A 24,904-nucleotide genomic window follows, 5' to 3' on the forward strand; every position below is an offset into this window, starting at 1 on the left:
GCACTTGTGTTACAGGTTATAAAGTGCCTTGTTCAGAGTGGCCTAAAAATACTGTCCATTTTCTTCAGCACAAATGTTCTATGCATGGTTAACTGGGAGTAATACAGGAACTGCTATTCTTAGATTGTGCGCCACATTCTGCGTCATTACTACTGTTGTTGTCTTAATATGGACTAAGTTAAAGGCTAGTGGATTTGAACCAATGAAGAATCAATAGCAGCTATGTAAAGACAACATGTCAAACAAAGACAAGATATATAAAAATGCAATGTGACCAGGTAGTGGAATTGTTCATTTATTTATTTATATTGGAGCCCAGCATTATGTAAATCCGCTACAGCTTGATCAACAAGGCCAAAGACACACAGTAAAGGCAGTTTGCTGTTTTTCAAACCCGTAATGACAATCACATCTTGATGCTTTCGTTCTAAACCTAGAACTGGGAACCAAATTGGTTACTTCATGTAAGTGGTAATGATATCCAAGTGTGGGATTCATCTCCTGTTGTTCGCGTCTACATTTTGTTTAGGTTAATTTTTTTTGAAGTCTTTGATCAAGGAATGCATGTTTTCAACTATGCTGCCGCTCTGCTGTAACATTTTGTATATCCTCTACAAGCTATAAAAATTGAGGTAAATAATAAAAAAGGAACCTCTGTAAAAAAATGAGAAGAGAAAAGAAAAGAAAGGAAAATTTAAGAGAAAACCATCCTTTAGGTCAGCTCCATCATAATTTGCATTGAAACATGCAAGGGGGTGTACAGTATTTCCTTCCCATCACGTTCCCAGGCTGTCTTAGAGATTGCCTGAGCTAAAGATGCTTTAAGGACCTTTGGAAGCTCTGCCGGAATCTTATTTGGTCTTTCACACTTGTTGGAAAAAGTGTGCTTGAATATTGTTTATGCCTATATTATTCTATAAGACCTTGAATGTCGTCAGTGTAATATAAAGAAAATGTGTTGTGACTCATGAAAACATTTATCAGCTGATAGCTAAAGTTTTTTAGTCTGCAAAATATTCATTTGACAAACAAATTTAATCTTTCTTACTTGTTTTTAGGCATTTCCTAATATCTGGTTGCATTTTTTTTTAATTTTTAATTTTTTCTAGTAATGATTAATCAATCTGAACATGGGACTTCCAAAGGCCCTTCCTCAGCTTCTATGAGATGGACAATTCAACAACAATTCTATTTAATGGATTAAAATACCAGCGTAGTACTTAATACTGTGCAGTATATACTGTATACAGAACTTCTTCTTCCATTGAATTTGCAATATTCAACAAATGTGTAGTTGTTGTCACATGATCTTATAACATCCCTAGTGAAAAATAAATATACTAAAATGAATTTGAAATACATTTATTTCATGCTAAGTATACTACAAATACATTTACATATTTATGTACTTTACAAAAATACCCTGCAATTGTACTTTTGGTATACTTAAAGTCTGCTAAACTGTAACAACTAGTTTTGTACTTGATGCACTTCAGTTGTGCGGAAGTAGTGCTGAAGCCCATCTAAATATATACTGAAGTATATTTGATTGTGCTAAAGTGGAACTATTGCAAGTATACTTCAGATACACTTTAAATATCTTGCATTTAAAGACCAATATTATTCAAAGATCATACAATCCTCATCAACAGTGACATTAAAACACATTTTAGGTTTAATATTAAGAAATGTACATTGTGCACAAGTGGTACGCTAATTATAATTTTTCTATCAGTAAGTCTCAAGCAATATGTCAGGAAATATGTTAATAGATTTGAACTATACTTAGTATGAAATAAATGTATTTTAAATATATTACTTTTTTCCATTTTGTTTAGGTTAATTTTTTTTGAAGTCTTTGATCAAGGAATGCATGTTTTCAACTATGCTGCCGCTCTGCTGTAACATTTTGTATATCCTCTACAAGCTATAAAAATTGAGGTAAATAATAAAAAAGGAACCTCTGTAAAAAAATGAGAAGAGAAAAGAAAAGAAAGGAAAATTTAAGAGAAAACCATCCTTTAGGTCAGCTCCATCATAATTTGCATTGAAACATGCAAGGGGGTGTACAGTATTTCCTTCCCATCACGTTCCCAGGCTGTCTTAGAGATTGCCTGAGCTAAAGATGCTTTAAGGACCTTTGGAAGCTCTGCCGGAATCTTATTTGGTCTTTCACACTTGTTGGAAAAAGTGTGCTTGAATATTGTTTATGCCTATATTATTCTATAAGACCTTGAATGTCGTCAGTGTAATATAAAGAAAATGTGTTGTGACTCATGAAAACATTTATCAGCTGATAGCTAAAGTTTTTTAGTCTGCAAAATATTCATTTGACAAACAAATTTAATCTTTCTTACTTGTTTTTAGGCATTTCCTAATATCTGGTTGCATTTTTTTTTAATTTTTAATTTTTTCTAGTAATGATTAATCAATCTGAACATGGGACTTCCAAAGGCCCTTCCTCAGCTTCTATGAGATGGACAATTCAACAACAATTCTATTTAATGGATTAAAATACCAGCGTAGTACTTAATACTGTGCAGTATATACTGTATACAGAACTTCTTCTTCCATTGAATTTGCAATATTCAACAAATGTGTAGTTGTTGTCACATGATCTTATAACATCCCTAGTGAAAAATAAATATACTAAAATGAATTTGAAATACATTTATTTCATGCTAAGTATACTACAAATACATTTACATATTTATGTACTTTACAAAAATACCCTGCAATTGTACTTTTGGTATACTTAAAGTCTGCTAAACTGTAACAACTAGTTTTGTACTTGATGCACTTCAGTTGTGCGGAAGTAGTGCTGAAGCCCATCTAAATATATACTGAAGTATATTTGATTGTGCTAAAGTGGAACTATTGCAAGTATACTTCAGATACACTTTAAATATCTTGCATTTAAAGACCAATATTATTCAAAGATCATACAATCCTCATCAACAGTGACATTAAAACACATTTTAGGTTTAATATTAAGAAATGTACATTGTGCACAAGTGGTACGCTAATTATAATTTTTCTATCAGTAAGTCTCAAGCAATATGTCAGGAAATATGTTAATAGATTTGAACTATACTTAGTATGAAATAAATGTATTTTAAATATATTACTTTTTTCTAGGGATTGTATGTTTAGTTCCTTAATATTTTGCATTTTGAGGGGATTTCAAACAATATTCACCTCTAAATTATTCATTTATTTCTATTTAGAGTAATACAATTATTAGGAAGCATATTTCATATTATTTCAAATTAATAAAGTGTTTAATGGCATTTAAAATCCAATGATGATTTGTAGATTGTATCCTCCTCCCAAAAAAATCTCTGTATATTCATATTTTTTGCATTTCCCATTCATTTTCTTTGGCGAAGATCGTAAGTGTGACTTTTCATTTGACGTTTTTTCTAATCGTGTCCACAAATATTTCTTCATTTAGTAAGTGCCACAAAAGTCGCCAAGTTTTTTTCCATTCCGATGAAGTAAAAAATTGAAACATTTCAAAACATACTTTTTTTTGTCTGAAATGACCAAGGACAACATGAGAGTTAACTGAATTTTGGGTAAAAATGGTCTTGTTTTAATGTCAAAATGTTTTATACTTAAAACTACTAACGCTGAACAAGAAAACTCGAATGCATTGCATTGTGAGATACGGTATTCAACGCAGTGTTCTCTGGCAACTTTTTTTTGTCTGAAATGACCAAGGACAACATGAGAGTTAACTGAATTTTGGGTAAAAATTGTCTTGTTTTAATGTCAAAATGTTTTATACTTAAAACTACTAACGCTGAACAAGAAAACTCGAACGCATTGCATTGTGAGATACGGTATTCAACGCAGTGTTCTCTGGCAAATGCCGTAGGGAATTTTAATGCATACAGAAAATTTGCATACTGTACACTGTATACAAATATATACTGCAGTAAGAGTAAGTAGCATGCTAGTATGCTATTCAGAACATAGCATATATCTGTAATCACTGCCTATCTGGTGACTTCCTCTCCCATTTTTCCTTCCTTCTCAATCCTCTGTATTCCCATGAGGTTAGCTCCATTTAATTTTCTGTTTCCAAGCTATATCTCTCTATATAAATCCATTTCACCCCCTGCAGTCTGAATCCAGTCCATACTATACAAGGGCTTTACTAAAAAGCTAACTTTAAACAGCCATACAATGGCTAAACATAAACCATATCTCTACCATGATGCGTTTATTCATTACATTTTTATTCCAGTGTGTTGAAGTTGTCATTCTTGTTAAGGTTTTAGTACTAAAAGTATATTTAGCAGTGTAAGTTGGTGATAGAGGTGTGTAGGAGTGTGTGTGTAGGTTTAGAGTATGGTTTTGAGTGTGTGAGAGCGTGCTAGCCGCTATCGGAGGAAGTGTGTGGTGCGGTAGAGGGTGATCTCCGCCGGTGCACGGATGACGCCCAGGAGCGGTCAGAGGTCTGCGAGGAGGGGCGCGTGAAAGTGAATCCGCGCTGGGTCAGCCCGTCCAGCAGGTGGTGCTGTTGCTGCTGTATGGCTTGTGAGAGCAGGCCAGGCAGAGCCTGCAGACTGCTGTTTATGGAGTCCAGTTTTGCCTCTAGGTGACCGATCCGTTTTTCCAGCTCCTCACTGCGCTCCTGCAGCTCTGAGACCAGGTCGTACATCACATTCTGTGTCTGAAGAAGTGATAAACACACTTAGTAGACATAAAAATGCAAGAATCACACATACAAATACCCTGTGTTGTCTACTGACATGGAAAAGCAAGCACATTTTCTGACTACAAAAAATGAAAACATTAAGATAAAATATTGAAAAACATTAAATAAATATATAAAAAAAATTTAAAACATAATATTAAAAATTAAAAAGACACAAAATACATATTTACACAAATACGTTGTCAAATAACAAATTTAAATAAAATTCCCATTGTTTATTCAGGCACAGACGTCACTTGCCAAATAATATGAAGGATGCAGGTCATGCTGCATACTGTATACTATTTCACATACTATTTTAGAGGTTCATTCAGGTAACGTGGTCCAATTTACCTGAATTTACCCTAAGTGCGCAGTTTTCACATATGAGCACACATAGACTACCGTGCAAAAGTTTGGGGTTGATAAGATGCTGCATTTATTTGATCAACAATACAATTGTGAAACATTATTACAATTTAAACTAACTGAGTACATTTTAAAATGCAATTTATTCCTGTGATGCAAAGCTGAATTTTCAGCATCATTGCTCCTGTTTTCAGTGTCACATGATCCATCAGAAATCATTCTAATATGCTGATTTGTTGCTCAATAACTATGTGTTATTATTAGCTTTGTTGAAAACAGTTGTGCTGCTTAATAAATCTATCCATTCCATAGAATAAACATACAGTACATGACCATACTACAAAACTACCAACATGTCACTACAGATCTACTACTAAAGACTGTACACACCTTTGCTAAGTCCACCAGTGTGTTTGCTTGATCATTCAGCTTCCTTTGCTCCATCTTCACACTTCGCAGTCTGGGGAAAAAATGAAGCCAGGGAGCAGGTGGACAGACAAAGAGAAAAAGATGGGCCACAAGGAAAGACGACACACAGATATACAAGGGAGACAGGAGTTTATAGAGGAAGGAGTGCAAAAGCAAGTGCAGGAGGTTGTGATGGGCAGGGAAAAGAGGAAGAAACAGAGTTTGATAATTAGGCTGAAATCTAGAAGGTATAAAGTGTCACATAATGAATGTTCTTCCATTAAATGATGCGCCCACATGCAAACATTTACATTCCAGTTCGGTCCAGTCAGACATGCAAACTTATTCAGCCACAGGAGGTCAAATAAAAAAAAAAGAAGGGGTCAAAAAGAACAACAGTTGAGCCATTGTCCCAAAACTCCACAAGCATATGGATATGGATTTTATAATACTGCCTCAAAGTCAAGAAACTGTGCTGCAGATTTTTTTAGATGGTGATCTGATGCATATAGAAACTCTCAACAAAATGTAATGGACAGTAATGAAATGCAGTAAGACATTATGAAGTAATAAAAGCTGTTAAAAATGATTTTTAAAAAGTTGCTATAAAGTCAAAAGATTTTAGTTTGAGATTGAAACTTTTGTTGAATTTTAATTTTGTTCTATTGAGATTTTGTAGAAAAATGGTACTTTATACATTTTTTACATACATAAATTTGTATTAACATATATTTCTATACATTACACACACACACACATATAGTATAATTGATTATGTTAAAAGCTTGATTCAGTATATGTACTACATATAATATGTTCAATAATAATAGTAATAATATTTAAATAAACACATACTTGTGGTCAGAATTCATGTTTGAATTTATATTTTCAAACAAAACCTGAAAGTCAAGTAAGCTTATGTTAATCACAGACTTCAATTTAAATGTAAATCATAGACCATAAACTAAAAATGTTAAAATCCTATTCTAGTTTTTCGGCTGATTGACAGGCCTACAAATTGACGTCATGACTAAGCAGCTCTGTTGCAACATGAATGGTGCAAAATGTGCGAAAATACAACCCAAACACCACCTTTGTCAGCAGTGTGACGGCAGACATTCAAACTCAATAGGATGTAGTAGAAAACATTCATTATATTGTGTCAGACTGGAGCCGGTGTAATATGGAAACAGATGAACTGATAAAGACACAGAATGTGGACACACGGTTTGTGCTCCATGGTAATGACAGATATGCTAACAATGATGCATTAGCATTAACCTAATTTCAGTGCCTATTGAATTCAGAAAGCTAACACCAGAAACTCTAGATACACATAGCTGGGCTTTCCTCTAGGAAAGCACAAACAAAACCCAGAAAGGAAAGGTGAGATTTTTGTAAGTGTAGAACAGGAAAGTTTTTTATCGAATCTTAGAACACTTTCTTGAGAAAAATGCTTGTCAATGATACTCACATGCAGAATATAAACATAACATGATGGCTTTTCGTGTCTTATTACAAAATATTATAAATGCCTTCTCCAGAGTTAACCAAGCAACCTAAACCAACCCAACCATCTATTTGCTTCAAACTCTCCCCCCTCCCATCAAAAAACGAAAAACAAGTGTGAAAAAAACTCAAGTGTGCAAGCTTTATGGAAAATAAAAAGTGGACACTTTGCACTTTTTCACATGTGCTTGTACTGTTGTAAAGATGAACTCTCAATTTTGGGACGGCCAAAATTGGTCTGTTTGTTTCTGTACCCAGACCTCCATAGTTCCCTGCACTCCAGATGCAATTGTTACCTTCTCCACAACACAGGCCGATTTGCTGAGTTTATGAAGCATTTCATGTGCAGATATTTATAGAATTGTATGATTGTATGCATTAGGCAAGGGAATGTTTATGTGGTCTCGTAAAAGTGAAGGCCAAATACATTATAAATGAATTGTTGTGTTCAGCAGTTGCGCTTTTACTTTGACTGCGTGCCAAACAGAGGCAGGACTGGCGATTCACATCAGAGAACCTATAACACGGCCAGAAAATCTTACTGCACTTAAAGGATTAGTTCAGCTAAAAATGAAAAAAAAAATTCTGTTCATCATTTAATCAACCTTATGTCGTTCCAAACCTGCATGACTTACTTTTATTCTGTGGAACACAAAAAGAGAAATAATGCATCAGCTACTACTGTATTTATTAATTTATTTAAATAATTTAAATAATCTTATTAAATTAATTTAGATTTTAACCTAAACTGAGGTAAAATAAACACTACAAAAGTATTCTTTGGTTTATGAAGATAAATGTAGATATTTAGTATTACATGTGTAATTACTATTATATTTATTCATTAATAATAAATGATTCAAATTTATTTGAATAATATATTTTTCATTCATTTAGATTTTAACCTGAACTGAGGTACAAGAATCAATTCTTTAAGTATTTTTTTCCAGTTCCTTTTATCAACATAAATGTAGCTAGTATTATATTTAACATGATATATATTAATTGCAATTTATTTAAATGATCAGTCAGATCATTCAATTAAATTCAACAAATCAGACATTGGTATTTTTCTCATGAACTCTCACGTTTTTTTTTTTGTTTTTTTTTTTAAAGTTGCAGATGAGAAAGGATGTCAGATGTATTTGGAACAACATGATGGTAAGAAATTACAGAATTCAAAAGTTTTGGGTGAACCTTCCCTTTTAAAAGCGACCAACCAAGTGAAAGGGAACGAGTACCAAATGCTTGTGTCTAAACTTCTAATGCAGTCTTATAACATTCACATTCGATATTTTTCTAAGTGTATCTCCATAAGAATGATTTGCAACAGATTTGTGTTTGCGAGAAAACACTGCAGACCAGCAGACTAGCAGGTTTTATGACTAAAAGGATGAAAGTGCAGTGTGAGGTTCTGTGGAAATCTGGTACAGGCTAGATGAATGAATTTCGGACATTGTGGCATCTGATAAATTTGAAGCTGAGAAGATGTGAAGAACCTTTCCCTCCAAATACCTTAACAGGTCAGTGAACTATGTAAATGCAATTCATCTAAATACCGTAATGGATATCAATGCTAAATAAAAATGGAGCCCAGCTTCAAATGTTTTCAATGTTCATCATGTTGGTTGATATTGCGGAGTAAGACTTTTAAAAATGAATAAGGGTTCCAATGGTAAAGAAAAAAAGAGAAGACATGACTTACTTCTGAGCTCTGCAGTGATTTAAGGCAAAACAAATGGAACACAGAATACATTTTTTTAAAAAACTCAAATTGCACACCACACCAAATGACTTTCAAACTTTTAAGACTGACTGAAAAAAAAAATCTGTCATTTGATTTGCATCACCAGGCCATTTAGCAACATTTTGATGTCACTTCAATTTTTCATAATATTTCCGTAAACATTGAATAATATATATGAAAATATTTTCTCTCTCATGTATCCAGGTTACTGTCTACACTAAGCATGTTACAATACCAATTATATTTTATTATGCTCCATAAAAGTTTCAAAGCAAAAACTAATATGCTATGAAATATGCTATTTATTTAAAAAGTGAAATATTAATATAAATATAAACATATTACATCAAAGCAATGGTACAGTATGTAGCCTTCAAGTATTAAGTAAAATGAAGTAAACAAATAGACAGTCAGCAATAAAGAACAAATAAATAATTAACAGCAGTGAGTGGGTTCTCTCTTCTTCTTTTCCAATATTATTGTTTGATCAATATTAACACGATAATAGGCAGTGGCATGCATTTACACTTTAAGTTCCAATGCACTGGTCAGATATTGTGAGTTTTTTTTTTTTTTACATTTACTTAAGACAATTCTACTGAGTTTACATTAACATCTCACCAAGACAGTAATTTTTAACCAGTAAGTGCATTTGGTCATTTATGCACACAATTTATGCTGCTTGTCCGATATACTAACTCTGTACTATCCCTAACTTCTTTTATTTTTGGCATCATCAGCATCAGGATTTCACCCCATGATCTAACGGGTAAAACTCCCAAGATCTTAAAATGCTGTGGCAATAAATTAGGAAGGAAATATGAGGTTGAGATAGAGTCTAAAAGGTTCAATTCCGTTTCCAAAACTCCATATAAAAAAACTTTGTGAGTAGATTCCCTAAATTGGAAAGCGAGAACTTGAACTAAATCCAGTTTTAAGCACCATAAAATTTAGATTTATATCTCATCTCATATAAAACACAAATGCAGACAGCACACATAGCAAAAGGAAGATTACAAATGTTGTAAATATACGTACTGGTGAATGGCCTGCAGAAACTTGCGCTGATGTTTCCGGACCTTGGCATGGTCAATCTTCTTCACAAGCTTTGTGTGTTTGTAGATTAGCCATGTTTCCCTGAGTACATTAGCAGCCGTGTTTTTCACCTTCGAGTAAATGAAATCCAGATAAGAAACTTACATTAAATATTCATTTTAAAACATCACTACAGCTAGTGTAGACAAAAAGACATACAGTATGTTTGGAAACTTACTACGCCATAAAAATATTCAAAGTAATACTACAGCATTAAATGCTACTAGTTGTAGACTCTGGAAGGTTCTGGTGAATTAGCAATATGGGTGAGATATGCCTGCCAGATTTTGTCTAGAAGATGATCTCATCAAGGGAATGTTGGCTAGTTTCCACGGCTTATGCAGCATCAACATTTGGCAAAAAGTGCTTTTTTGCCAAAGTGAGTTTGAATGCTCCGTTTAACACTTATTTTATACTTGCTTGGATTTCAATTAGCTACAATTCTGTATATTAAAATATGCTCACTCTTTTGCAGAGTTGAGTGTCCATCATAAAGTTATGGACGTGCTTTTCAGCCTTGGTGAGCTCTAGCTTCCTGGCTACGACAGCCACCACTAGGGCAGTGCAACCGGCCCCCTGGAAACACACACAAACACACAACACAAATCAAACAAAATCATTAAGAAAGCTTTTTATATACAGTTCCTATAAAATGGCTTCACAGTTTGATGGCGTTATGGCTGAGTGGGTATTAATTGCTATAAAAAATATGCAGATAAACTCACAAGGGTGTAAATGTCTCAAAAATAGAATTTTTATACACAGTTCCTCTACATAATGGCTTTATGGCCTGATGATGTTAAGGCTGAGTGGACACTAATAACTGTAAAATGTATGCAGATAAACTCACAAGAACATGAATGTCTCAAATGTAAGACTTGTACATCATTTGTGCATAATTAGAAGGGTAAAAGAGAGACGCACCATGATTCCAGTAAGGAGACACACTCCCTTCCCACAGTATGTGTTAGGCACCATGTCTCCATAACCAATAGACAGGAAGGTTATGGAGATCAGCCACATGGCTCCCAAGAAGTTACTGGTGACTTCCACTTTATCATGATATCTGATGAGATAAAATGACAAGAAAACAAGCTGGGATTAATTTCATAGAGTGACTAATCAACATCTCACAGGATAATTCTCAAAAAAGAAAAAGTGTTTAAAGGTGACCCCAGTACGAGTTTGTAAAATATAAATAAATAAAACAAAAAAAGTACACATTTTAATAAATGTAATTAATGTCAATTATGAAAAAAGAGATTATTTTAGATTCAGGTTAAAATCTAAATTAATTCATTTAATTTAGATTATTTAAATAAGTTAAATAAATTAAGAAATATAATAATAGCTACATTTATGTTGACAAACAAAATAAACTAAAGAAAAATACTTGAATTGATTCTTGTACATTAGTTCAGGTTAAAATCTAAATGTATTTATTATTTTGATTATTTAAATAAATGACTATAAATGAATACATATAACACTGTCTACATTTATGTTAAGAATGAAAATTAACTGGAAGAAGACACTTAAGAGTGATTCTTGTACCTCAGTTCAGGTTAAAATGTCAATTAATTAATGATTTAGATTTATATAATTTCAACAATTTTAAATAAATTAATAAATATAACATTAGATATAATAAAACTTACACTGACGTCGACAAACAAAATGAAATGAAAAAAATTACAAGTTAATCTTGTATCTCAGATTAGGTTAAAATCTAAATGAATTCATTAGTTAGATTCTTTTAATAATTTAAACACATTTGAATAAATTAATAAATACAATAGTAGCTACATTTACGTTGACAAACAAAATTAACCTGGAAAAAAAAAATACTTAGAGTTACTCTCGTACTTGAGTCCAGGTTTTCCAACCCATATTTTCATAGATTTTCATTGATTTGTCCCATACTACGTAAATTATATAGTTACAAAAGCTATATACAAACAGTCTCTTCGAAATTTAAGCAGCACTGCACATTGACACTGGTGCACAGCTGAAATATACAGGTACACTTTGCATTAGGGGTCTTTGAGAAGCCCAATTACATTTGAAGGGTAATCTTAAAGGCAACCTAAAGTGCAATATCAATAAGTATTGAATGCAGCAGCATATATCAATATTCAGGCCTGACCATACTGGATAAAAAAGTGGACAGCCCAAATATAAATCAAGGTGTCTTTGTGCACAGAATTTCAAAGGTGTGCTGTCCATATTCTGCTCGTATAAACGAGAGGGCAGCCAAGGCCCATTAGATGGCTTGCCCTTGTTCCCCAGTGTTCTAGCTCGGTCTGGTGTGGAGAATGCGTCTGTGTAAAACTATTGTGACAGTCACAGTCCATTACACAAGCATAAAACATGCTGGCAGTGTAACCAAATCCAAAGCTGCCATGAACTCAGATAATGCACTGCTCTGACAGTATGGGGCACACATGTCGATTTCAACCAAGGCACTTTAGCATGATCTCAAATCAGAGAACACTTGTTTGAGAGCTTCATTTGTACAGATCACAGAATCTTAAACATAGATTTGTCCCTTACAGAAATTTATCACGGTAACTGCCAGTTACTAAAAGTAAGTGCTACTAGAATAAATCTGTGGTGACTTGGTATTTGCTGGCATTACTGTAAAAATATATAAATAAAATGGCAGAAACATTCTGAAAGCTTTGCACAGTAGCGACAATCGTCGCAGTAACTATATTTTTGGTGACACTTTTGGAGGTTACCATGGCAAATTTCTGTAAAGGGAACAGCATACCATCTATGTCGATTCTTTCCGGAAAAAAACACATTCATAACAAAATAGTCCACTCAGTTTCAGAAACATTCGCCCCAAACACCAAATATGAAGAATAAAACAATTAAAAAATGATGATGATGATGTCAAAGTTTCAGAACAAGGTCTTCTCTTGGCCTCAAATTCATGTTCCGTCAGCATGAACAATATGTCCATGTGCTGACTACAGAGTAAATCTACATTTATGTTCAAATTATTCAATCAGTGAGCGTTCAGCTTCTATGCCCATGAATTTAACTGAGGACTCATTAGCTTGAGTGCTATTAAACGAGGCTTGTCGACTAGCCTGCCGACAAATGATTTAAAGTGAAGAAGTAGCTGTGGCCATTTAGGGGTGAAGCGAAGGGAAATACAGAGTCTCGGAGGGTTCCAAAGGTGCTGATAAAGCACCTCTCCGTTCCTCCGACAGATTCATCCACTGTAACTCTTACACAAGACATGAGAATACAGAAAAATAACAAGCTAGCATGACACCTGACTAGCACATTAGCTTAGTTGGTGTCCTCAGCACTTTTTCTCAACCACACTGCAAAAAATCAATTTTCTAAATCGAAATGTCTTTCCAGTAATAATATATAGGCATGCTTAAAACAAGATAAATTTATCTGAAAAACAAAAGTTTTTATTGTTTTAAATATAAACCACACTCCCACACTAGCCAAATTTAGTTTATTCTCATTCTAAGTTTATTCTTATTTTTGTTTTAGCCTTGTTCAAGATCCAGATTTAACTTACATTTTTATACTTTTATTTAATTTATGTAAAAATACGCCAGTCTACAGTTGTGCCATTATTTGCATATTGACCAACTGATAAAGTATTATCTTAATGTACTAAGCTATTACCAAAATAGTGAAAAATATCACTAAGAACACAACCAATATTGTGTGGAAGAAATGAAAGTCTGAAAAAGATACTTAAAGGACTGATTCTTGTACTTCAGATCAGGTTAAAAATAGGGCTGCACGATAAATCGCATGCGATATTTAACGCGCATCTTATCAGTAAAGCCGGTTCTGTAATCAGCGGTAAATCTCCATCACCTGCGGGCTTTAAATATCGCATGCGATTTATCGTGCAGCCCTAGTTAAAAACTAAATCAACTAATTAATTTTGTTAGATTAAATCATTTAAATAATTATTTTTAGTCATAAAATATGAAAAAGCATCATAAAATATTATATTTTAAAATCTATATTAATCAAACAATGTTTTTACATTTCAATAACTTAACAGTTTCTATAATTTTTGTATTTATCATTTTATTTAATGTAAAAAATATGCCAATCCTCAGTTGTAGCATCATTTGCTTCATGACCAACTGTAAAGACTTACCTTAGTGTACTAAGTTACCATGGAAAACAAAGAATCTCTATCACTATCAATACAACAATGCTGTAATTTTGTGTGGGGAAAAAGTTAAGATAAATATCTTATCAATCAATAAATATAACATCAGAATGCTAAGAATGGAATGAACAGAATGCTAGCAATTCTCGTGTGATTCATTTATGTCAGCTGTAAACTTTCTCAGTAAACAAATTAAATAAACTTTGAAAAATTTGACTATATTCTATAAGTGGGTCAAAAGTGGTCATAGTTGAAGAAAACACATATATACACTATGGACTATTGTTGTGGTGCAGTGATTTGAAGAAAAAGCAGGTAAGAAGTGGGAGCAGAACCTGGCTAAAGGGCTCAGGATGAGCTGATTAGCATAGCTGTGCTGCTCTCTCTATGTTTATGGGTCATGACAACATACTGGATCTTTATTCTCCCCCGAGGTCTAGATTAAGATGGCATCTTGGTAAGAATAGCACTTTAGAGCACCAGAAAAGGTCAAATATTTGACAGCGCTTTAGGAAAAGAACAGGCTGCCATGAACATGATGACCACCATGTTGACACATGGTGTCAGCTGTGTGAAAATCCCAAAATCCAAAGAATAACTCAAAAATTTAATTACCCAACACTAAGGCCACTCATTATCAGAGGCTATAAGATGACAGACCATTTATAGGAGAAAACAAATGGATCTGAATTTGAAACTAAAAAGAATTTGGGATTTCCAGGATGCCAGCAATTTGCCTTTTTGCAAGTATAGCTCAAGAGAGATGAGCAGAAGCTAAGAGCCAAGTGATAGTTTTTCCTTGCAGATCACAGACTCACTTTGGACCCCTATCCAGCAGCAGCCATGTGGGAGAAACATAGAACAAAACCATAAACAAGGAAACACACACACATACGCATGCCACTGATGTCACATTTTAAAGGCAACAACGTAGGGTCTTGACCAACTTCGTTGGATGGAAAGAATTACATAAATAAAGGAATTATTAACTCAAAAATTTAAAATCTGTAACACTTTAGTTTAGGGACCAATTCTCACTATTAACTAGTTACTTATTAGCATGCCTATTATTAACATATTGGCTGTTTATTAGTACTTATAAAACACATATTCTGCACGACTATATTCTACACCCCTAATCCTACCCAATACCTAAACTTAACAACTAACTTTACTAACTATTAATAAGCAGCAAATTAGAAGATTATTGAGGCAAAAGTCAGAGTTAATGGTTTGTTAATAGTGAGAACTGGACATTAAAATAAAGTGTGACCGAAAAATCTTTCTTTTTTTTTTTTAGGGACTTGGTCTGTCAAGCTTTAAAATGACAAGAAAGCACCATAAAAGTATGATATAAGTAGTCCATATATGTGGAATATTCCAATACTTCTGAAACCATATAATAGCTTTGAGTGAGGAACAGACTGAATGTAAGACATTGTTCCCCTACTTCTAATAAACTCTGAAATGGACTATAAAAGCTGTACAGACGACAAAAACAGAATGTCAGCTGTATGGCTCTAGGTTATAATTTTGATCTGTTCATCACACAAATTATTGAATGACTTCACAAGACATGGTTGCATGAATGAAATGTACTACTTTTATGGTGCTTGTTTTGTCATTTTGGAGCTTGACAGCCTCATTCACTTACATATATGAAAAAGAGATATTTTCAGAGATTTGTCATCAGAAGTTCACATTTTGTGTTCCATACGCTGAAAAAAATGACTAATTTTAAAACAATTTTGACTTAGAAATTGCTAGTAAATTTCACAATTAATTACAAAGAAATGGCAAGTAACTCTAAATTAAATATGAAATTTTAAAGTAAAAAGACTAATACAGTATTTTACTTGTAAAAAACTACTCCAATAATCTTTAGACTTAAATTTTTATAGAAAGTTATCTTTAAAGAAAGTTTTGGATCAAAATGAGTTCATTTTTGGGTGGAATATTCTTTAAATCCTCCAAGTACAAACAGCGTTTCTTAAGAAATCAAAGGTTTATCTCACCTCTCACAGACATGCACAGTCCAGGCAGCAATGATCCATGATGATATGCTGAAAACCAGCAGGACCGTGCCTGGGCAGATAGTCATCAAAGTCTTCATGACAAAGCGTGTGTTAAAGTTGATCTTATTGAGGGCTCCGATACTGCGTGATGAGGCGTCCGTAAAGAGCTTACTGTGCAGGAGCATGACCCGGCCAATCAGATAAAGCCGCAGGAACATGGGAATGGAGAGGATGATGTCCACGTCTGCATCTGCCACAGACGGGGTGTAGGTGAAGGCCAGGCGGGCGGTCCAGGTGAAGACGTACTGACCTGGAATGGGGTGGATGGCACACACCAGCAGCTCCAAAACGATGAAGAAGATACGCTCGTACGTCATGGCTATCCGCCAGTCATCTGCTCCATTGTCAACCATGAAGAGCTAAAAATTTAGACAGACAACAAATTTGAAGGCATTAATGGGTGCTGCAGCAGAATTGTGATCTTTTTCATTAAAAAATGTAAACATCTTTAATTAACCTTAAAGAATTTGATGAGAATTGATATTAGATGTTACACTCTAAGAAATGCTGGGTTAAATACAACCCAGTGCTGGGTAAAATAGGGACAAACCCAGCAATTGGGCTGTTTTGACCCAGCGGTTGGGTTAAATGTTTAACCCAACCTTCTGGGTAGTAACCAGAAGGTTACTACCACAACCCAATTGCTGGGTTTGTCCCTATTTTACCCAGAACTTGGTTGTATTTAACCCAGCATTTTTTAGAGTGTACATACAATATATTATATAAAATTAAATAACTATAATATAAATTACACATATTACATCAAATTAATTTCTAAACATTTTAAAAACAAGATAAATTTACCTGCTTGAAGTACATCTGCATGGGCAGTTATATTATTTTCAACATGCGACAGCAATGATTTTATATATATATATAATAGGAAATTATAAAATATCCTAAATATATATAATTCTGAATATATACATGTAAATTGGAATATATAGACAAATGTAAGTTAAAATATATAGATAAAGATCTGAATGTATAAATACAAAACTGAGGAATATAAATCATGGATATATGTATAGAAGTAAATCTGAATATCTATACATCTATGTATGTGTGTGAGTATATATATATATATATATATATATATATAAACAGTCTAATATAAACTTATATACAATATAAATAATATGAAAGCATTCTCTGTGGTTTTACTATTATGCCTATAATATGGATTTCTTCTCTTTTATTTCAGTGATTGTGTTGTACACAACCTGCAATCAGGAATAAAGGTTTTTTAATTGTTCATCCATTCAGTAATTTGACCATCATCTGATGTTCCAAGTCATTAAATAATGCTCACAAAGCAACTGATTGACAGGCCTGTATTAAATTACATCTCCTATTAGCTATAAGCCCCACTTGTAATACCATCATTAATCAAAATCAGTGTCTTCTCTATAAAGACCTCTTAATGGATAGGTAAAAAAGCACAGACACTGAAGGCAGATATCAGGAAATACAAAAGCCAGGGTGACTTTTCATTCTGCTGCTACTATAAGTCATTAGGAATTGGCATAAGTGCTTCCTCTGTAATCTTTTAGGCTCCCGTCTCAATCTCTGCTCATGTTTATAGCTTCCAAGGCTAATTCGGCTACTTACCTGAATCTCTCGTGCGTGGTACATAATGATCAGACAGAGCAGAATTACAGTAGAGAGGCTAATAAGGCATTTCAGTGCAAATGAATATGAGGATTCCTGCAGAGACATTGAAAAAACAAAAAAAAAAAACAACTAGATTAGTTTACATTTTTATGTTCTTGCAGCTTAACTGTTTGCAGCTCAATCTTTCTCATGAGAATCTGATTCACAGAAAACATGCATACTAAGAAAACATATAAATAAATATGCCTTTACTGCACTGTATGTTGCTTTGGATAAAAGTGTCATCCACAAGAGTAAATATATTTAAAAGAGATAGACAAACACCATTTCTTGACAGCTGCTCTGTGAGTGTACTGTACTGAGTCTCTCACATGTGCTAGATGATGCATACAGCAGTTTGTGGAGTTTGAACTTTGTAGGATTCATTTATTTATTTATTTTTTGTGATGCATGAAAGCTACCTATATAGAGAATTTCAGTTTTTAGCAATTAGCATTAGCATTTTCAAGTTACGGATTTGAATATGAATTTTTGGAATACAAGTACTTGATTTAAGAATAAAATAAGGTCTGTGGTTAATATTACTTGTTCTATAATCAAAACCACACACAGTCCCACTTTCAAACTGAATTTTAAGCATTTTTTAATGTTGCCAAGTTGCTGCTAAGAAGTTGCCACAAGACTACAACACCCATGAGTTAGACTTAAACCAGCTAGTTGAGGCTATGATTTTTTTCAGAAGGGAAACATAGCTTGTGTTCTTTCGCCTATTCATGCGATTTAATGGTTTAAAATGCTTGAATGTTTAAATTGGCAACACGTGCAAATGATCAACTACGATCCGTTTCACCCCTACAAGCTAGTGAACAATGCAAATCAAGGAAGGAATTTTATTTCACAATTCAAGATATTCCATCGTACCTTGTGATAAAAGAATGCAAACACTTGTAATTGTAATACACAAAGTAATTGTCAAGAGCATGCTATGACGATTTCATTGATTGATGCTTTCTGATGCCTCTATCCATTAAGGAAGTATGCACAAAGTAGCTGATGTCAATGATGAATTTATCTTTTAGTGTCTTTAAACGGTCATAAATAGATCACTCCTGGACTTCAATATGTTGCAGCATTTAATAACATGGTATAAATCAAAGTACTAAGCATGAAAATGTATAAATCTAGCACAGCTTAACATGTGAAATCTTGTGATGCATCACTGCCCTGTTGAAAAAAACCATCTTACACAAGCATGAATTTTAATGGTGGTTCTAGTTTATGTTGTTGAGTGCTGGTCTAGCCTGTGGACAGAGGCGGACAAAGTACTCAACTCCATTACTTGAGTGAAAGTACAGATACTGCTGGTCAAATATTACTCCATTACAAGTAAAAGTTGTAAAGACAGATTTTTACTTAAGTAAAAGTACAGAAGTACTTGCTTTTAAAAGTACTTAAGTACCAAAAGTAAATTTCCTTTTTTATGTCAATGCACTGTTTTATTGTTGTATGTAATACTTGCAATACTTAATAGTATACTTAATTTAACTGTATATAAAAATCCAGAAAAAATAATACTCAAGTAAAGTACCGAACCGATACTCAAAAAGTGTACTTAAGTACAATACTCAAGTAAATTTACTTAGTTACTTTCCGCCTCTGCCTGTGGATAGCATAACCATCCTCTTTTTACAAGATAGTGGGTTTTCTTGGTGAAGCAGGTTGAACTTCTTAACTACAAGTATGTGTTTTCAACCAACATCCAAAACAAAAGCGTGCTAGTACACATACAGCGGCCTCAAAAAGTACTGGACACTTAAAACAAAAATCTAGGAATGTCTTATTCCTATCCTAATTCTATTAACCTTCAAAGAGTGTTGTTTTAGCATTATTTATACACGATTATAGTATTGATACTTTGAGTTAGCTTTTATTTTTATATTTTCTGCTGGCTGTGCTGGAAGACCATCTTAAACCAGTTTAGACTGGCAAAAACCAGCTTAGGAATCAACTGGTTAAAGGCCACTGAAAAAAAGCTTTAGCATAATTTGTTAGGAAATGGTTACTTGCCACTTGGTTAGATATTTTTCATCTATTGCAATGAAATTCAGACATTTTTAATTGTGAAAGTCCACCAAAAATGGAAATTCTGTCATCACTTACTCACCCACATGTCGTTCCAAACCTGTATACGGAACTAGTGATCGACCGATATTGATTTTTTATAACCGATACCAATTATTTGCATGTTTATGTGCCCGATAACCGATATGAAGAACTGGTATTTATTTACTGTTATAAAGTAAATAAATGACTGAGTGAAGTAAGAACATACTTCACTTTGGTTTTTCCTCTTTTCAGTCATCTTTTTTTTTTTTAAGTGTTGAAAATTACCAGTCTTTCATGTTAAAATTAATCTTCATACTACAACAATAAAAAAACATTTTATTTATAAAAAGCATCAACACTAATATTAACAATAAGAAAAATAAATGTATCGGGAAAAATATCGGTAAATCGATATATCGGTCGATCTCTATACGGAACACAAAATAAATATTTTGAAAAATTTTGGTAACTAAATAGTTTCGTTCATAGCTTCCCACTGATTTCCATTGTATAGACAAAACATGAGGGTGAGTAAATGATGACACAATGTTAATTTTTGGGTAGACTGGGATTCAAGTGTCCAGAAAACTCTTTGAAGCCATTCAAAACTTCAAAATATCAGTGTCTGAGGTTACATGTGCACTTTTACCTTTGTATAAACTCCCCAGGAGAGTTCGGTCTCCGTCACCATGACAACAATCCCAAACATTCCAAAAATCAGGGCGTAGTCGCTAAGGCGCTTGCGTTTTTCGAACAGCACCCTCCGGTGCCCGAGCTTATAGCCAATGTCCTTGTTCTTCTTATGTGGAGCGCTGCATGGTCTTTGCCTCACAAGGTTCTCGCTGGACTGCTTACTAGGGTCTTCCCCGTTCCCTTTGGAGACCACCACCTCCAGGCCGGAAGTGTGCAGGGTCTGCAAAGGCTGTGTCTCAGAGTCCAGCTCTGCTAGGTTCCTCCGGGACGCCCCCAGACTGCCGAGTGGTCTGACTATGCCCCCATTGTACTTGCAGCTGTTCATGGCTATCTGAGGATACTGTGGGCCGCCGTGGGACAGGGAAGGCCGCGATCCAGCATGGCTCAGCCTGTTGGCATCCGCATTCACCTGCCAAAAATGATAAGATATTTTAAAGATTGTATCATTGTCTTTTGTGTCCAGGAGCTTGTGTGATGGCTGAGGGGGAGAGCAATACCAATTCACAACAATGCTGATTTAATGGACATTTTGTTTAGAAAATGACATTATATGCCAGCATCTACAGGGTTCATAATGCATGTGGAAGGAGAATCGTCTACGGACCGTGACTACTGAGAAATCTTTTGGTCATGTGAAATCAACTATTTACTTTAAGAACAGGCTAATTTATATGATAAACATCACAGGACTATAATAAACAAAAACTTGAAATTGAAAAATGCATAAAATAATAACATTTAACAACAACAACAACAACACTCTAAAAATTTCAACAGCTAATGGCCAATCTATTCTATCATCAGTAAGATTTGGGGTCAGTAAGATTTCTTTTGAAAGAAATTTATACTGTTATTCAGCAAGGATGCTAAATTAATAAAAAGATACAATGATACAAAAGATTTCAATTTCAAATAAATGCTGTTCTTTTGAACTTTGTATATATCATATAACCCTGAAAAAAAAATATATTACAGTTTCTACAAAAATATTGAGCAGCACAACTGTATTTAGCATTGATAATAATAAGAAATGGTTCATAATCACCAAATCAACATAGAAGAATGATTTCTGAAGAATCATGTCATGTGACACTGATGACTGGAGTAATGACTACTGAAAATTCAGCTTTAACATCACAGGAATAAATTATATTTTAAAATATATTAGAATAGAAATCCGCCATTTAAATTTTTAAACACAATATTACAGTTTTTACTGCATTTTTACAGTAAATGCAGCCTTGGTAAGCATAAAAAATATTATTGAATGATAGTGTAATGATGATACTGTATTTAGAATACAAATGAGTTGCTAAAGTGACATACTTTCTAAAATTAAAACTTATTTCACATAATATTTGCTCAAAATGAAAACAAATCAGACAACAGAAATTGTTTACTTTGTATAGAGGAACACAAAGTGAGGAGACAAACATTTTTTTTTTTTAACTGGCCAAGTGGCCAAACATAATCTTATTTACCAGTTTATCACTAGTATTCAGTAACTTGGTTTTCCCAGTCCCAGTAAAATATTAAGGAGGAAGTAGGACAGGTAATATTATTCTTAAACCAATAGGCAAAGAGAAGGTATTAACATAAGTCTCACATGCAAAGTAGGAAAAAATAAATCCTAAATTCTAAGGGTTGAAATTTACCATAGAAATTGTTTGGTGTTTTGGTTCAACTTTTTAAAAACATTAACATTATCAGTGCACCTCAGGGAAAATGATGAAAAGATTTTTTTTTTTTAATCTGTAAAAATAAAAAAGCTGTAACATTGAAAACATGAGATCATGCAACATTTTTCACAGTGTTTGGAATTTAGTGAATATTTCACCTAATTATATTAGAGACCAGTAAATACAGCAAAATACTTGCAATAATTATTAAGAAGATGATACAAAAAAACTTGCTCACAATAATCTCACATTATTAAATTATTTCTGAATTGAATTTTTATTCTGAATTTATACTGTTCTAATTTCCATGGCAATAAGGATCCGTTTCTGTTATCTAGCTACTGCTGCTGGGCTGACACAATGCCAACTCATTTGCAGAGACCTACTTCTGTAATGTCATTTTCTAATAGGCAGCGCACAACGTAGACCCACATTCTAACCCACTAGAGAGACACCAATGGATTAGAAATGACAGCTGCTTTGAAAACAGTACTGTGAATACATATACAAACATACCCAACATACACTGCTGATTAGGCATAGTTAGCCAAAACTAGTTGTGGCACCACCTGAAAACTGTTCCTGTCACAAACCTGGTTTTGCTGGTTTACCTGAACCTTTGTAACGACCACGTTAAGTCCAAAATCACTGCTTGAACCTCTATCCTCCTCACCATAACTTACAGTTTCACTGTATTTACTTTAAAAATTCTGCTGTACTGACTACATCTATGCAGATACTGCTACTAGATACTGACGCTTAAACTTAGGTTACAAATAATACCATTCAGGACTAGAAAAAAAAGTATTTAAGACCCCCAAGAGTAAATTTCTATCAAGGCCCCTTGTGTGCGACAGTTCTCACGGAGTCTTTCACATGGCTTTCTGCTGACATGGCAACAAAGAATATATATTCTGTACAGCTTTTTGTCTGTCTCACTTTTTGTGTTTGTTTTCCTCAAAACAGACTGTGGGAACTAAAAGTACAGTCTTGTGCTATCTGTACCCTTTTAGGAACACTCTGATTGTGTTTTAATTTAATATACTATAATGCACCCTACAATACTACATATTTCTAGAAGGCCTAAGAATTTTAAAATAATCTCTAATCTAATCTATAAAAAATAATATTTTATATAATCTATATTTTTTTACAATTGCATGCATTTTGTTGCTTAAAAGTCAACATGGTTTGATAAAAATGATGGCAAAAAATAAAGTACAACATAAAAACTGCACCAATTAAATACAACCCAAACTGAAATGTAACAAAACCCAACACCTAAACCTAACTGTAACATTTTCATACGATCAAAATCATAACTTCATTATACAATACCATCATGTTCTACAAATTATTTGGATTTGTAATGAGAGTGTGTTGGAAAAGCAAACATGGAGAAGTATTAAAGGGGTCCTAATTATGCTTTTTCACGTTTTCAACTTTAGTTAGTCTGTAATGTTGCTGTTTGAGCATAAAAAAGATCTGCAAAGTTACAAAGCTCAAAGTCCACTTCAAAAGGAGATATTTTATTTAACAGAAATCACTTTTCAAAAACTACAACGAACGACTCGTTTGGACTACAACACATATTTTCTGGGATTTGTGATATCACAAAGATCGACGAATGGGACGAGACCTGGTTGAGCTGCACTAGAGAAGGCAACGAGTGTTATCACTATGTCGGAGACACGCTAGCTTTCCCAAGGCAGACGAACTTAGAGTGGTTACAATCATCCGGGTTTAAATCATGCTCAAATTGATTTGATTTTGACGCCGTACTTACACTGAAGCTCGCAGCAGGTGGCTATGGTAAGGGGTATGACATTTCCCAACCAGGCGCCGAGTGCTGCCGATCACAACACACACTGGCCCAGCTAACCAATCACAGCACATCTCGTATTTCAGAAGGAGGGCCTTCATTTGATACAGGAACTATTTGAGCCGTTCATGCCAGACTGGGGAGAGAGGTGTTGTAATAATGTAAAATATGTGAAAAATGTGTTTTTCGAACAACCTAGTATGAGAGCCTGTTCTAGTACACCCCCAAAACAAAATCAAGACTTTGTAAAAGAGCATAATAGGACCCCTTTAAACATTAAGGACAGAAAGCCACTTAAAGCCCATTCACACCAAAAACAATCATGATCACGATAACAATAACTAGCATTCCACACCAATGCACAATAACATTCTATTTATAATAAGCACACGCTGCAGTTATGTCATCTGCCACTTTAAATGCTCAAGCTCTTTAAAAGCAGGATGGATTAGCTGTCAATATTTTTATCGTTCATCAGCTGGAAAAATAAATATCGTTCTGAAAGTGATTCCAATGATATTGTTCCTCTGTGCCGTCATTGTTATATTATAGTTGTGGTGTGGACTCTCAGGCCTTTACTGTAGGAAAACATACATACTTGAGTATATTTGGAGAACTTCTACTTCAACACATTTCTCTGAAATACAGCAGGCTATTTCAGCTAGAGAGAAATATATCAATTGTCCTTGTACCACTTATGTGTATATTGTGCTTTAAAATACAATGGAGTAACAGACATCATAAAACAGACCCAAAGGTTCAGAACTGATTTCCTACAAGCAGTGACTGTCTCTATGTTGAAAGAGCTCCAGGGATCAATTGCAATACATAGCAAAGCTCCTGTCAAAACTCACTCTTTCCAAGGCCAACAGCTCTTTTTTCTATCAATGTCCAGAGAGAGCCAGAAGTCAATTGTGTTA

At 33.9% G+C, this 24,904-nt stretch overlaps 1 protein-coding gene across 1 annotated transcript in view; it reads right to left on the reverse strand.

Moving 5' to 3' along the window:
* Nucleotides 1-4,344: 4,344 nt before the first annotated feature.
* Nucleotides 4,345-24,904, reverse strand: part of LOC107699065 (small conductance calcium-activated potassium channel protein 2) — a 45,782-nt gene continuing 25,222 nt past the window's right edge. The window contains exons 2-10 of the mRNA XM_016500233.1: nucleotides 20,440-20,892; nucleotides 17,682-17,777; nucleotides 16,011-16,429; nucleotides 10,758-10,899; nucleotides 10,299-10,409; nucleotides 9,777-9,904; nucleotides 8,697-8,705; nucleotides 5,465-5,534; nucleotides 4,345-4,681 (exon numbers count right to left, since the gene is read on the reverse strand). Of these exons, the coding sequence (XP_016355719.1) occupies nucleotides 4,382-4,681; nucleotides 5,465-5,534; nucleotides 8,697-8,705; nucleotides 9,777-9,904; nucleotides 10,299-10,409; nucleotides 10,758-10,899; nucleotides 16,011-16,429; nucleotides 17,682-17,777; nucleotides 20,440-20,892 (1,728 nt within the window). The 3' untranslated portion in view covers nucleotides 4,345-4,381. The remainder of the gene's footprint in view (nucleotides 4,682-5,464; nucleotides 5,535-8,696; nucleotides 8,706-9,776; nucleotides 9,905-10,298; nucleotides 10,410-10,757; nucleotides 10,900-16,010; nucleotides 16,430-17,681; nucleotides 17,778-20,439; nucleotides 20,893-24,904) is intronic.

The sequence above is a fragment of the Sinocyclocheilus anshuiensis genome, unplaced genomic scaffold (assembly GCF_001515605.1).
Source record: "Sinocyclocheilus anshuiensis isolate Anshui unplaced genomic scaffold, SAMN03320099.WGS_v1.1 scaffold477, whole genome shotgun sequence".
Classification (NCBI taxonomy): Eukaryota; Metazoa; Chordata; class Actinopteri; order Cypriniformes; family Cyprinidae; genus Sinocyclocheilus; species Sinocyclocheilus anshuiensis.